This window comes from Podarcis erhardii (assembly GCF_964252035.2).
Source record: "Podarcis erhardii genome assembly, chromosome: 6".
NCBI classification, from domain to species: domain Eukaryota; kingdom Metazoa; phylum Chordata; class Lepidosauria; order Squamata; family Lacertidae; genus Podarcis; species Podarcis erhardii.
Window position 1 is genome coordinate 6,607,184 of NC_138510.1, and position 15,345 is coordinate 6,622,528.

At 50.4% G+C, this 15,345-nt stretch overlaps 1 protein-coding gene and 1 long non-coding RNA gene across 3 annotated transcripts in view; both read right to left on the reverse strand.

Annotated features, from left to right (window-relative positions):
- Window positions 1-241: 241 nt before the first annotated feature.
- LOC309345163 lies at window positions 242-5,064 on the reverse strand. The gene is made up of 2 exons (XR_014158036.1): window positions 4,039-5,064; window positions 242-3,942 (listed from the first exon to the last, which is right to left on the reverse strand). It is a non-coding gene; the product is annotated as an uncharacterized lncRNA (long non-coding RNA).
- A 2,290-nt stretch (window positions 5,065-7,354) lies between these two features.
- Window positions 7,355-15,345, reverse strand: part of SAMD10 (sterile alpha motif domain containing 10) — a 56,783-nt gene continuing 48,792 nt past the window's right edge. Inside the window, exons 3-5 of one of the 2 annotated variants that reach the window (XM_081868112.1) lie at window positions 14,920-15,088; window positions 10,005-10,145; window positions 7,355-7,604 (exon numbers count right to left, since the gene is read on the reverse strand). In XM_081868112.1, coding sequence (XP_081724238.1) covers window positions 7,495-7,604; window positions 10,005-10,145; window positions 14,920-15,088 — 420 coding nt within the window. In that variant the 3' untranslated portion in view covers window positions 7,355-7,494. Of the gene's footprint in view, window positions 7,605-7,695; window positions 7,858-10,004; window positions 10,146-14,919; window positions 15,089-15,345 lie in introns of those variants that run through there. The other variant, XM_081868113.1, reaches the window with a different exon arrangement.

The following is a 15,345-nucleotide window of genomic DNA, read 5'->3' on the forward strand; positions in this document are numbered from 1 at the left end:
CAGGCCCCCAGAGACAGGAGGGATGCAGCCAGCTGCCAGGTACCCGCTGTGTGCACAACTGCAGACCAGATGAGCCCTTTGAAAAGGCTGAGGCTTGCAACAAAATATTTCAGGGTAGAGTGCTCTTGTTCAGCCAGCCATGCCCTTTATCAGGCTATTCCATTCCATCCTGTCCTGCTTAGGGTTTTTTTGGGGTGCATTCCCCCCCACCTTACAGTTCCCCCCTCCCTGATGCTTAGGGTTTTCTTGTAGTTCTGCAAACTCGGGGGCTTCTATCAACCCACCTGGTAGCTCCTTCTTGCATAGGGAGCCTGCTGGGCTACAGAAGGACTGGAACGAGGAAAGTGGGTTTGCTATTAAGAGGAGGGTATGTGGCATGGGTGGCGCTGTGGGTTAAACCACAGAGCCTAGGACTTGCTGATCAGAAGGTCGGTGGTTCGAATCCCCGTGACGGGGTGAGCTCCCATTGCTGGGTCCCTGCTCCTGCCAACCCAGCAGTTTGAAAGCACGTCAAAGTGCAAGTAGATAAATAGGCACCGCTCCGGCGGGAAGGTAAACGGCGTTTCCGTGCGCTGCTCTGGTTCGCCAGAAGCAGCTTAGTCATGCTGGCCACATGACCCGGAAGCTGTACGCCGACTCCCTCGGCCAATAAAGCAAGATGAGCGCCACAACCCCAGAGTCGGCCACGACTGGACCTAATGGTCAGGGGTCCCTTTACCTTTACCTTTATGTGGCAAAAGGGAACTGGGTGATATCTGAAAACTTGGCAGGAGGCCTGTGGGCTGGAGAATCTACAACAAAGGCTGTTTCTGTAACACTCCAGGTGGAAGACACAGCAAGCTTGGTTTCTGCTGCTCCAGAGACCTGGCTCTGAACCAATCAAGTCATGCATGGCAGGGGGCTGGACTAGATGAACCTCAGGGTTCCCTTCCAGCTCTATGATTGAAGTGTAGCTTCGAAACCCAACCCAGGCGGCAGCTATGCCCGGGTTGGGGGCTGGATCTGGTCGATGGGCTAGATAACTGTTACCTCCACCACTTCTCCTGGGCGATGTTTGGCAGGCGAGTGGAGCCACCCACCTGCCAATCACCTGAAGTCACAAGTGACCCCCACCCACCCACAGGGGTCTTCATAAGCACTGGGCAACAGAGAGCATTGAAAGGAGCTACTCCATAGGCAGCAAACAGGAGCCCCTTTTAAAGCACCATCTTGCCTAGCAGTTAGGGCTTGGAAGGCATCGCCAATCAGCTGATGGGGGGGCCGGCCAAGCTCCCTTTGGTGACGCCATGTTTTACCTGCCCCACACCTGGCATTCTATATGGTTAGCCCCCCTTGCCTGGAGGTTCCCAGCCCTGGAGCTCAGCTGAGCAATGCTGACAGCAGAAGCTCAGTTTGCAACAGTTCAGGTGACCATGGGCTGGAGTGTTTGCCTAGACCGTCTCCAATGGACGCCATTCACTCCTATGGGAAAAAAAGTAACAGCGCTGCACTTGAGAGGATGACATAAAAATGCGATGCTGCAAATGATCCTTGTGCTACAAACGCCAGCCCATGGCCAAGTCTTCGCCAAGCTGGCAGCGCCTTCTAGATGCCTGGGACTACAACTTCCACGATGGGAGTTGTAGTTTGAGACATCTGGAGGGCACCAGGTTGCCGAAGACTGTGCGTGTCACAGCGTCAGGCATTTTGCTCTTATGAAAACACCGGAAAAACAGCCACGCTTTATCCTCTCAATTTCCTGTGGCTTAACAGTGTTCTCATTTCTAACGGCACGGGAGACTGACAATTGTATCTCCTTCTGGTTCTTCTCCACTCATCACTCCAGGGTCTCCGGTCAGTGGTAGATCACATGCTTTGCACCTAAGTAAGTCCAGACTCAAGCCCAGGAGTCTCCAGGTTAAAAGAACCTGGAGTAGCTACCGGCCTGAGGAAGCCAAGATAGTATGATGGTGACATGTGTCAGAGTGGGACCTGGGAAACCATGCACACCATCTCAAGCTCCTTTGAGAGGGGCAGAAGTGTACAAATAAAGCTTCTGAGTGGGCTAGGTGCTCAATACGCCTTAATTTTCTTGAGGGGCCGTGTCTGCCAGGCTGGGGATACAAAATGAGACAGGATGGCTGAGCTAATGGGCTGCGTTTGCCCTGGTGGATAATAGCTCCCAGGGAGCAAAGAAGAAGAAGAAGAGGAGGAGGAGGAGGAGGAGGAGTTTAGATTTGATATCCCGCTTTATCACTACTCTAAGGAATCTCAAAGCAGCTAACAATCTCCTTTCCCTTCCTCACTCTGTGAGGTGAGTGAGGCTGAGAGACTTCAGAGAAGTGTGACTAGCCCAAGGTCACCCAGCAGCTGCATGTGGAGGAGTGGGGAAGCGAACCTGGTTCACCAGATTACAAGTCTACTGCTCTTAACCACTATGCCACGCTGGCAGCCCTAAACCAGACAGATTATGGATTATGGACCTGACTCTTGAGAGTCTTAATCTCAAGGTTGAGGGTTCGAGCCCCACGTTGGGCAAAAGATTCTTGCCTTGCGGGGGGGGGCTGGACTAGATGAACCCTGGTGATCCCTTCCAATTCTATGGTTCTAAGTCAAAGGCAGGCCCTGATGCAAATGGGCTACATTGGTCATTGGACAATATTTTTAATACATTTAGTGGTGTAAGAAATAAATGAGCGGCCGAACCAGAGTTCCGACCTGCCCAGAGCAAAGGGCCTTCCTCGCACAATGCAAAACCGAGGAGCTCTTATATTTGGTGTAACAGGAATTTGGATCTTCGAGGACAATGCCGATGTCCCCAATCTAATTTCTGCAGAACGGGTCTGAGCAGCCGGGCTGAAGGGCGAATATGGCCAGGTTCTTCCCAGAGGCTCCGTCTGACTGCCAAGGCAGAGCTGCCCATTTAGAGGGCGAGGAGAGACGGCTTAGGGAAATTACTTTGGACATTTGATAAGGGACCTTATTGCCCAGCCTGTCGCGGGGATGAGCTTGCCTCGGGGAGGACTGCCGGGGAGCTAATCAAAAACATTGTTTCACAGCTGGGTGGTCAGGAAGAGCTGGGCGGGAGGTGGGTGACGGAGGCCGGGAAGCCAGGAGAAACACCTTTTGCAGTGGCTCGTAGAACCGAACTTATTGGTGGCTTTGGAAGCATGCCTAGGCAGAGGAAAGGTAGACCAGGGGCAGACTTTGGTCTTTCAAATTTCAACAATGCAAGGCCAAAATACACCTCTCGCCTTCCATTCTTCTCATAGTTTCGGCACCCACTGGGCTCAGCGCCCAGCGCAGTGGAACTCTTTTTCCTGCCCTAAATCTGCCTCTGTGAGGTCCCACAGGAGATGGGAACCTGTGTTCAGAGGTCACTGGACTCCAACTCCCATCAGCCCCAGACCACATGGCCCATGGCACCGGCTATGACGTCATCGGAGGCTGCTCCATGAAGCCAAGCAGTCTTGCTGCCTTCTGCGCTACTAGTCCCTGCGATCGCATGGCACGGTCCCGAATTTCAAATGCCAATAATAATTCATTGTCGAGGGAGCAATAACATGCCTTGGGTTTTAATGGGCTGACTTATGACCTTGGTAGTGGGGCGTACCCTGCAGATAACAGTGCAGCTATTAATTTTAATAGACTGTGCACAGGAGGAGAATTGAAGGATTGGGGGCACCCTCAGAAGCAGAGGAATCTGCCAAGGGCAGCGCAATGATTGCAAAAGCATTGCCTCTTGATGTAAGCTAAATCGATTTTCACGAGTGCTCTGGGCGCATTCTGAGCTGTGCATTTTATCTGGGGCGGGGGAGAGAGTCTTTAGAAAGCATGGTCTGCTGCACTGGAGGCACGCAAAGGACAGGAGAGCGTTCAGGTGGGTCTGTGCAGGGAGTGGGCAGCTCAGTTACCGAAATGGACCCAAAGGTCATGGACCCAAATCTATACGGTCTACCTTTTCTTTGCCTAGGAGTGCTTCCAAAGCCACCAATAAGTTCGGTTATATGAGCCACTGCCTGCAAAGGGTGTTTTTCCCGGCTTCCCAGCCTCCGTCACCCCCCCATGGGAAAAACTCTCACCTCAACCACCAAGGTGAATCTACCTAGCTTCCCAAAAGTGGGTCAGCTGCCCGTCAGGGGAGGGGGGTGTTTAGTAAGACCTTGAAGACAGAGTCCCCACCAGGGATGATGCAGCTGCCAGAGTGGATGATATTGACATGGGTTGTTGAGATCCCTGCACTGGAAGGGGTCAGACTAGATGACACCTGATAGTCCCTTCCGACTCTACAATTCTATGATGGCCAACGGCCTGGCTCTGTATAAGGCATCTTCTCCGGTTCAGGGGTTTGGGGCTTTCTTTCTTCTGGCCCTTTCTAACTACCTGCCAAGTTGGGTGAAGGATGGGCTGGCGGAACAGACTTGGTTTCTGAAAGGAGAAGCGTCAGAAGTGGCCCTCGCTATTTAGCTCAAGGAAGGCCTTCAAGTATGCAGTGATGACCTGATCTCTAGGGTTTTCACAGTGAGTTTCGGCGCTCGAGTGCAGCAGTGTTGGAAGATACGCACTGCAAATCAAGTGATGCTCAGGCAGCACTTTCTAATCACAAGTGTTTTGGTGCAGACCTTTTTTTTAACGTTGAGAGGGCACAGAGGCTGTGCACGGAAGTACAGAAGATGCTAAGGTTTGTAGGTAGGGCGAAATACCTTTGAGGTGTATACTAGTACAGTCATACTTCTCGTTATGTTCGGTTCAGGTTACGTCTTTTCAGGTTGCGTTCCACGCCGACCTGGAAGTACCGGAAAGGGTTACTTCCGGGTTTTGCGGCTTGCGCATGCGCAGACGCGCAAAAGTGACGTTATGCACATGTGCAGTAGCAGCGAATTGCAACCCGCGCATGTGCAGACGCACAGACGTGGGTTGTGTTCCTCTCAGGTTGCGAACGTGGCTCTGGAATGGATCCTGTTCGCAACCAGAGGTACCACTGTACGAGATGGAATCAGAGCCAAAGGTATTTGGGGCCTCTTTCTTTCTTTCTTTCTTTCTTTCTTTCTTTCTTTCTTTCTTTCTTTCTTTCTTTCTTTTCCTTCCTTCCTTCCTTTCTCCCCCTCATCTCCTTTTCTCCTTTTCTCTTCTTCTCCCTTTGTGACTCTCTCTCTCTCTTTCTCTTTCTCTGAAGAAGTATCTGAAGAAGTGTGCATGCACACGAAAGCTCATACCAAGAACTAACTTAGTTGGTCTTTAAGGTGCTACTGGAAGGAATTTTTTTATTTTGTTTTGACTATGGCAGACCAACACGGCTACCTATCTGTAACTTTCTCTCTCTCTCTCTCTCTCCCTCCCTCCCTCCCTCCCTCCCTCTCTGACACTTCCATCTCTGTCATTCCCATCCAGCAGTCTGCTAGGATAAGGACCAACGACTCTTTGACCTTTTTCAGAGGAGGTGCCCTCCTTTTCCAGCCCCCCCCCCTGCTTGCAGGAAGTAAGAGACAGGGCCACAGTTCCCCCCAGCTGTTGAAAGGAGGACTGTGACACTGCTTGCGAACCACCACTCAGCACATGCCAAGCATCATTATTAGATGTGGGTGGGTTGCTCAAAAGCCTCTTTCACTAGTCATTATTAAACAGCTCAGGACCGCAATACCTCAAGGACCGCCTCTCCCCATTTGAACTGACCCAGACCCTGCGATCATCATCGGAGGCCCTTCTTCGTGTGTCTCCTCCACAAGAGGTCTGGAGCGTGGCAACATGAAAACAGGGACTTTTGTGCGGTGGCTCCCTGTTTGTGGAACGCTCTCTCCAGGGAGTCCCTGACTGATTAACATTCTCTAGCCTTTTAACTGGGGGGGGGGTTGGGGTTGCTGGTTTATTTTTGTTTTTGCCTCATTATGCATTTTGTGTTCTCATTTTATATTTTTATGCTCTGAACCGCTCTGCAATCTTTTGGATGAAGGGCGATGTACAAATTTAATAAATTAATATTGATAATGATAATAACATTTACTACCTTTCAGGGATTCTGTGTGTTTGCTCACTCTTGTTGATGTTGTTTTTGTCAGTATATGGAAACATCACCGCTGCAGACAGCCAGTTTGTTGACATCACACGATGCGCCTATCTGTGGGAAAGAAGAATTTCCCAGGACCTTCACAGGCTGGATAAGTCTTTGTGAAGAGTGTAATTTGAAACCTTCCATTTGCGCATGTTCAGGAAGTTTGTCAGACTTGCTGGAAGAACTGAACTGAAAAGACGTGTTTTTCTCTAGTGCTGTAATGTCAGAAATAAACATCATGTAAATAGATTTCTGACTTATTTTCTTTCCCCTGCGGAAGCAGGAGGAGGGGGTTGTGCATTTTGCCCACGCTTGGGAAAATGTCGCCTATCAAAATCTCCCTGGTCTGTCCGAGATATCAGCCAGAGGAGGTTATCGGTATGCAAGCTCCGAGGACAGTGAGAGGGGCCAGCCTCTATGGAGGGGGCTTGCAAACCAACAGTTTTGTTTGTCTTTGCTTTGTTGTTGTTGTTGTTTTACAGAAAACCTTGTTAAAATACATAAAGCTTCACTGGGCGACTCTTAATTTAAATTCCAGTTCCAGAAATGTGGGTTGTTGTTAGGAAGCGGCCTTATAGCAGCTCCAATAATTTGTCCGCAAAGTTGAGTATTGGGCAGTGTTTCTGTCCGGGGTCTCAGCTAGGAGGTCCCTCCCAACAACTGCTCCCCAATCTTTGGAACTGAAGACCCCAGGAACTGAACTTGAGACCGTTTGCATGCTAAAGAGGTGCTTTACCACTGAGCTACAGTCCCTCCAAAATTTCCAAGATGACCAGTGACAGAGACAGGCTTCTTTCATGGCCAGTGTCTGGCAGTATGTAGAGTCATTGGCTGCCATCACTCTCAAAACAGCCTTGGCTTCTCAACACAAGCTCCCTCCTCAAATATATCACAGCCTCAGCAAGGAGGAGACAGTCTGAATACTGGACGAAGAATCCACTGCAATGAGCAGCAGGAATTGCCCTAAAAGCGTATTATTTTTAAAAAGTCAAGTTTGGGCATTTGTGCATTCAGGTTAAAAATCTGACCAAAGTTCTGCATTAACACACCCATACACAGAGCCCCCCCCCCATTGTTTTTACTCTCATGTAGCAGTAGTAATAATAAACAGTGCTTACGTAGCATGTTAAGGAGTGTTCAAAACGATGGACAGCTGGTTGTTATCCTCCCAGCAGCCCTGTAAGGTAGACCACAATTTTTATCCTCATATTGCAGATGGTGGTGTGGGGGGGGGGGAGGTCAGAGGCTGGTGAGCTTGTGGCAAAGGCAAGGGTTCAACCTGGGAATCCTGAATTTGGAGGATGGCCTCTGAACCACTCCAGCCCACACACCCTGATTGCTACGGAGAGCCTCTGAACGAGATCCAAGACGCCTGTACAATGAAACGAGTGAAGCATTTGCAAAATCCTCGGATTCAGAAGTCTTCCGTGTCCTTCTGGGGAGAAAGTCTGTCCTTGCTGGTTTCGTCAAGGAAACAATTTCGCGCTGTGATCGGATCCCACGAGGCTGAGTTTGACAAGTCCTAGTGGCGGTGGTTTGGCGTGGCATGAGTTCTGAGCCAGACAGCAGCTGGTCTCTGCATGGAACCAATGAGGAATCAAAGAGAAGAGTGAGGGGTGGGTGCCGGGGTGGGTGGGGAGAGCGAGCGCACCAAATACCGCCCCCCCTGGAGCCAGTCTGGGATCGGGTCCCTTCCTAATTTCCCAAGCATGCAATCGAGGTGTCCAGACCTGTGGTCCACACAAGCCATCGGCATCCCAGAAGCGATGCAACTTCACAGTGTCGTGCCGGGACAAGCCGGAGGGGTTAGGAGATGTTCCCAAAAGAGGCTGGAAGAAGGAAGGTTGGGAGCGAAGGAAAGAAACAGAAAAAGGGAGTAAGTACCAAAGTTGTCAAGGGAGATCGGAGGCGGGGGACACAGGGGGAAATCGTGGCGATGGGTGAATTGGGGAAGGGGATGCCTCGAGCAAGACTGGGGAACAGCACTCCTGGACCCACCTGGAAGTTGGAAATGAGGTCAAGGGGGAGAGGGTGAAGACACTTGGAAGGTTCTCAGAAGGTTTCCAGCAGACAGATCTTGGAGGCCTCTGGTCCAGTCTTGGTTCGGGAGCCAGACAACTGGGTGAATGCAATGGAGGAGGGGGGAAGGCCGGCTGCAGGGAAATATGTCCCATCCATGATGCAGGAACAAGGTCAGGCTGGTCCTGCTCCCCTCCTCTGAAGCAAGGCCAGGACATGCAGAGGGGAGGAAGCTGGCTGAGGAGAAGGATAAGGAGACAACATGTGGAGGGAAGGAGCGAAGGTGTGGGGATGCTGAACCACGGAGGAAAGTGGAAGAGAAAAGGAATGGAGGAGATGAGCGAAATGGGGGAAGAGAAGAAGTAGGAAGGGAGGAAGCAGAGAGGGCGACTAGGAGGAGGCAGCGAGATGGGGAAGGAAGGGCAAAGGTGGGGAGCAGACTCAAAGGATGGAATGAGAATCGAGGGAAGAGATGGGGGGGGGGGTGAAATAGAGAAAGATGGCTGGCTGGCAACTTTTTCCCCTGGGCAGCATCACCCTTCCTTGCGGGACCCTCCCTCTCAGGTGGGTTGCAGCAGGTGCTTCCACACAGCAGTTTATGGAGGGGTCGGTGCATGCAAAATTTGTTCAGACTCTTATCTGATGTCATCCTCATCAAATTCCCACCCCCTATTACCGTATTTTTCACACCATAAGACGCACCTGACCATAAGACGCACCTGGTTTTTAGAGGAAGAAAGGGGGAAAGCCCCAGTTTTTGAGGATCATCTCACAGTTGTGCAGCTTCTTTTGCAAAGGGGAAAAGCCCCAGTTTTTTAAGGATCAGCTCAAAGTTGTTGAGCTTACTTTGCAAAGGTAAAAAAATCCTGTTTTTATGGGGTTCCACTCACAGTTCTGCAGCTTCTTTAGGAAAGGAAAGGGAGCCATTTCTACAGTTTCCTGACAGATAATCTAATCAGCCAGTCACATGTCGCTGGGGAAACAAACAGCCTCCGTCTGCAGAACATTCAACAATGGAGGCCTGGGCAAGGGTCCGGGGCTGGAAAGGGAGCCAGCGATCAACCACACAGTTGCTCCATAAGACGCACAGACATTTCCCCTTACTTTTTAGGAGGAAAAAAGTGTGTCTTGTGGAGCGAAAAATACGGTAGCTTCCAACTTAAAACGGATTTTCTATTTCCGCAGAAAATCCAATAAGTAAAAGTCAAAAGATGCCACAGCACCTTTGGAAATGGCAAATGGGAAGGTGCAGGGATGGGGTACTATGGGAAAGGTTTTTAAAAATATATATAATACTACGACATGTGGAACTTGCAATAAGACTGCAGGAATAAGCAGCACCCAAGTCCACAGCAAACTGCTGTGCATTGAAGCACCCACAACATCCTGTTAAAACGCTCTTTAAAAGGTTGGCTGAGATGCAAATGTCACTTCCAGGCAAGATTCACCCTGATCTGTTGGCACAGAAGCTTGCCGGGAGGTCGGAAGAAGTCAGCATTCATCCTAATTTGTTGGCAGGGAGGTTAAACGATGTTGTGCCTGGCAGTTGTTCGCTACCCCACATTTCCCCAGTGCAATTTGCTGGCAGGTTCCCTTATTGCAAAAAGTCCAGTTTGAGGGGCAAAGAGGTTTGTTGTGCAAGAGGCCCAGCTCAAACTGAATCCCACCCAAAACCAGCAACAGTCCGAAAGTGCCCCGGATCTCAAAGCTTCACCCCACAAGTCCCAGGCTTTGCAGGTGGAGAAGTAGAATCCATATCTCTTTCTGCTTCCTTTTATCAGAATCCGCCCTCCCCACCCCTGTCCTTTACCAGTGGCAAGACAGACAGACCTAGCCGGGAGTAACAAGAAGTAACCTTCAGAGGTTACTCGTCTTTAGGCTGACCAACGCAGCAGGCCACTCAAATGCAGGCAATCAGGAGTGATTTGGGGAAATCCGGCCCCCCCGGCCACCGTACCTTGACTGAGGAGCTGTAGGTTGCGGACTTCCTCGCGCACCTGCAGTTGCAGCACCTGTTGGAGGACTTCCTGCCGCTGAGACTCGTGGATTATCCCCATGCGCTGCAACTTCTCCGCGTTCAGCCGCAGCAACGCCCGACCTGCCAGGAAGAAAGCAGAATGATGAGGAGGAGGAGGAGGGAGAAAGGGCCAGATAAGAGCTCGGGGGGGGGGGGCGAGTGGGTGGGTGTTCTTCCTGACACCAGGCTTCTGTGCAGAGGGGTTTTATTTTTTGGGAGTAGGGAGCAATCCAGTCCAGCTCCCCCTTGTAGCCTGAAGTGGTGACAGCCCAGGCATAGACAGACCGTTCCACATTCGGGGTGTTGAACCTTTCAACTTCCAAAAATGCGGGAGCACTAAAATGTTGTAACATGACCTGGGAACTCAACAGGTATTTTGGTTAGATCAATATTGTTTAGCTTTGCTCGGTAAGTAAAATGTGTGCAACGTGGCACAGAAATCATTAGAAATCATTGTCAAGAACCTGCAGCCATACTCTGTATTTTATAAAGCATTACAGTGGTACCTCTGGTTACATACTTAATTCATTCCGGAGGTCCGTACTTTACCTGAAACTGTTCTTAACCTGAAGCACCACTTTAGCTAATGGGGCCACCTGCTGCTGCTGCCGCGCTGCCGGAGCAAGATTTCTGTTCTCATCCGGAAGCAAAGTTCTTAACCCGAGGTACTATTTCTGGGTTAGCGGAGTCTGTAACCTGAAGAGTATGTAACCTGAAGTGTATGTAACCTGAAGCATATGTAACCCGAGGTACCACTGTACCTGCCATTTTCATAAGGTAAAATCGAAGTTCTTTGGTTTTCCAAAGGCGGTTTCTTCATCTTCCAAAGGCGGTTTCTTCATCTTACCAAGCGAAATGTCAATCACAAAAATGATGGCAGATTTGTATTTCTCACCCCCAAAAACACATTTTTAAGACCCCTCACTAAAGAAATTTGCAAAATGTAAGTTTAACCCTTTCAAATGACATGCCCTATTGTTCCCAGACTTGTCCCATAATTTTGTGTTGTTTTTTCTACAGTGTAAAACAGGTCAAATATACAATTCATGTACCTGGGCGTTTCAGACGGCAGCTTGTCAGATACATGTGTGTGTCTGTGTGCACATGAGGGGTTTTAACCCTTTCCTCCCCACCCTGTGGCCCTTTCAGAAATCCTTGCCCTGCTGTGAGACTGCTGTGACAGAGGCTTCAAGGAGTCAGCGTTCATTTTGGGCTACAGCGAGGGGGCAAAGGACTCAACTCCCCCCTCCCCATGCCCCACAGTCCTGATCCCGATTCCTCCCCCCACCAACTCACTAACAACAAGGAACAAAACCCCAGGCCCTCAAAGTGTGACCAGGGGGGTGTAGTGGTTCACGTGCTGGACCAGGACCTGGGTTCAAATCCCCGCTAAGCCGCAAAGTGCACCAGGTGACGTTGGGCCAGCCGCTGTCACTCTAACCCGCCTCGCAGGGCTGTTGTGGAGATAAAACAGGGAGGCGGAGGATTGCCTTGAGCAACTCGCCTTGAGGAAAGGTGCGACGTAAGTGCAATGAATAAAATGAAGCCTGCCGTAAAATGATGCTGTGCTGCCCCGACTCTACAAATCATGCAGCCTGGAAGGTATTTCTTTCCTGCAACGGGGTTTCTCTCTGTTTCTCCAATCTACCTCCTGCATCAAAACACATTTTATTTCAAAGGCTCCTCTGTGTGCACTGGAGGAACAGATTGGTGCACCCTCCCTAGAATGCAAGAGTTTCCCATCAGCCATCTCTCCTGCCATCCAGGCTTTGTGAACGGAGGGATGTTATAACTCGCTCAGCCCACCACTCCTGCGGGTACAATTGCTAATGCTTCCTTTATTTCCAACGCAGGGGCTTGAGCGAGCCGTTCCATTAGTGTTTCACCAAACCCTCCAAGGCACGCGAGGCTGAGGGAACAGCCTTTGTGACTCCCAGGGAGAAAACACCACAAAGTTGCTCCCTTTCTCTTCTCTTTCTTCCTCTCTGCCTCCCAAATCAGGACACAGATACGTTACCCTCTTCTAAGCAAAGGTTGGGGCGAGGAGGAAACACAGGCAGTTTGATCTGTCTGCCTTTTTTTGGTTCCAAACAAACACACACAAACACACACCCCAGACAGTGTCTGCGCAGTAATCATTGGCTCGGGCTACTTTCTCTCTTGCTTGTAAAATATTAATCCAGCAACTTCGCTTGCTTGTCTGCTTCATGTTCTTCTGCAAAGATCCTTTTGTTCTCCAGATCAAGCCGCCCTGGATCTACTATTTTCTGTCAGCCTGGAAAACCCAGAAAGGATGTCATGCTGAAAGGCTGCCGCAAGTACCTACACAAGAAGCAATTAATGCTGCCTGGCAGACCCGGCCCAAAACCTTTTGCCACCTGAGGCAACAGACAACAAGATGGCTCCCCTACTCCACTTTCACGTTCAGAAGGTGACTGGGCCGAGAGCTGACTCAAACTTCCATGCTGGCAACAGGACAGTAGCATCCCTCAGCACACCTGAGGGCTGCTGGCTGGGGCAGGGCACTCCTGCTTCTGCCCACCAACAAAAGGGAACAGTCAACGAAGCAGTGCTGCTGCCACCCCTCAGCTTCTGCCGCCAAAAGCGGTTGCCTCCCTCTGCCCACTGGCTGCGCCGGCTCTGTTGCTCGCCTGTACATATGTGACAAAAGCAGCGATCCTCTAGGCAAGGGCATGAAAATGCTAAGTTCTGAACAGAGAATCCAATAACCTTTAGACAGTGCCAAAGCCAGAGAAAATAGGCACAAACCCCCACCGTCCTGAGCTTCCCATCGGCTGCTCCCCAACTCATCCATCCACTGTTTGCCGAAGCATGCCAGATTGTAATACGACCACTCTCCTAAAAACTTAGTGCCACAGCATTATATTATATTTTCTGAGAATCCTCTGGAAAAACAATATCTCAAAGGACCTGTTGATGGCATTTTACCATTGTACTGTGGAGAGTGTATTAACTTATGGTCTGTGTGTGTGGTTTGGGAGCTGCACAGTCAGGGAAAAACCAGTGCTGTCTAGGGTTGTAAAGACTGTGGAGAGAATAATTGGGTGCACTCTTCCCACCTTGGATCAAATCTATGCTTCCAGGTGCCATAAGAAAGCGGCAGAGATAGCGCAGGATAGTGCACACCCTGGATATGATCTCTTTCAGCTTCTGCCTTCTGGAAGAAGGTTATAAAGAAGGTTATAAAGACTAATACTAGCTGCCTGAGAAACAGTTTCTACCCAAATGCGCTTTTGGTTTTAAACGCATTGTAAGGAGTCTCTATGGGAGTATATTGTATTTTAAAATGGGGTATCAGAGTTTTTAGGGGGCTAACCAGGCTGGGATAGCTGGGATAGCAGGCTTGTTGGTTTTTGAATGTCTGATGTAGATTTTTCAATTTCGTTGTTCTGTATGGGACAACGACAATAAAGATTATTGTGTCGTATTATCTAGAAGCATGCCTTGTTCCCAGCTGCATAAAGCACCCCTCAATACAATTCTTCTTATTTTTCTGCTAGGTTTTCAACCTTTTTGGGTCCGCGGGTCCCTTGACCAACTACGTTCTTTCTGCGGCACCCCTGTGGGGCTCAGGAACCCAGCTATGTCCCCCCTTGCCTGCAGAGCTGGCAGCCCCTCACTCTTTTTCGAACACCCTCCCTTGTGGAGGGTTCCCTTAGCCTCCTCTCTTCTCCCCTCTCCTTGGGAGTCCTCCTGGCAGCTGCCACTCCCTGGTCTCTGACCTGCCCCGCCTGCCCCAAAGAGGTGCCTTCTCACAGTGCCCCACAGGGGCCTGGGAAGCACCCCTGTCCAGCCCCAGAGGCAGCATTCGCCTGGAGAGTTTGAAGCCAGGGCTGCTGCAACAAACAGCTGTGCAAGGCTTTGGGAGGCAGAGATGCGAGAGGGGATCAGAGGAGGGAGGGAAGGAAAGATGGACAGAGGCCAGTGTTGCCCACGGCACCCTGGCCACCATTCAAGGCACCCCAAGGTGCCATGGCACACTGGTTGAAAACCACTGTGTGTGTAGTTCCTCACGAGCCTTGCTAAAATCTGCATTTTGCAGACTGAAAGCCCTACATTGGCTCCCAGTACGTTTCCGAGCACAATTCAAAGTGTTGGTGCTGACCTTTAAAGCCCTAAACGGCCTTGGTCCAGCAAACCTGAAGGAGCATCTCCACCCCCATCGTTCTGCCCGGATGCTGAGGTCCAGCACCGAGGGCCTTCTGGCAGTTCTCTCACTGTGAGAAGCAAAGCTACAGGGAACAAGGCAGAGGGCCTTCTCAGTAGTGGCGCCCGCCCTGTGGAATGCCTTCCCATCAGAAGTCAAAGAGGTAAACAACTACCTGACATTTAGAACGCATCTGAAGGCAGCCCTGTTCAGGGAAGCTTTTAATGTGTGACATTTTAATGTATTTTTGATCTTTGTTGGAAGCCGCCCAGAGTGGCTGGGTAAGCCCAGCCAGATGGGCGGGGTACAAATAATAAACTATTATTATATTATTATTATTATTTGCAACTTTGCCATGATATTTCATCTTGCTTTATTCCAGGCTTCCTCAACCTCGGCCCTCCAGATGTTTCAAGACTACAATTCCCATTATCCCTGACCACTGGTCCTGCTAGCTAGGGATCATGGGAGTTGTAGGTCAAAAACATCTGGAGGGTTGAGGTTGAGGAAGCCTGCTTTATTCCAAACTTCCCCTCCTTGTCAACGAATGGTTGCTACAATCTCGTGCCTCAGCACTTTTTCTGTGGTTGTTATCCTGACAACAAAGCCCAACTGCCATGCGTTACAGAGCACCCCTTTCTTCCGGGGAGTCTCCTCTTTTGGGGGAACCTGGAGAGGCTCAATTACCTGTGATGGCGTGATGGGAAAAGGCCTCCACATAGATGAGATAATTGTGTGGGCAGTGCTTTTTGAGCCACTTGCACACATCCTGCTGCGTCCAAAGCACCACTGGCTTGGTCAGGCTCCCGAGCGTTGGGCTGGTGTGGTAGATGCCGTAGTGATCGTAGGTCCGGACCTGGTGGGGTTGAGGAAGAGGGGGAAGAGACGAGAAGCATTAGCGAGTTTCCTGAAGGCTGTCACAAGTCAGTGGTGTTTGGGACCCTCAACACCCCAGCAGCTGCACAAATGATGGTTCCTGGCAGCGGCCAGGAAAACTGCAGAAGGATAATATTATGATTTTGGGGGCTGGTCAGTCTGGATGAAACCCCGTGCCCCTTCCCAGACCTGCAATCCTGTATCTGTGAAGGTACAATATGTAAAGTTAAAGCCTGG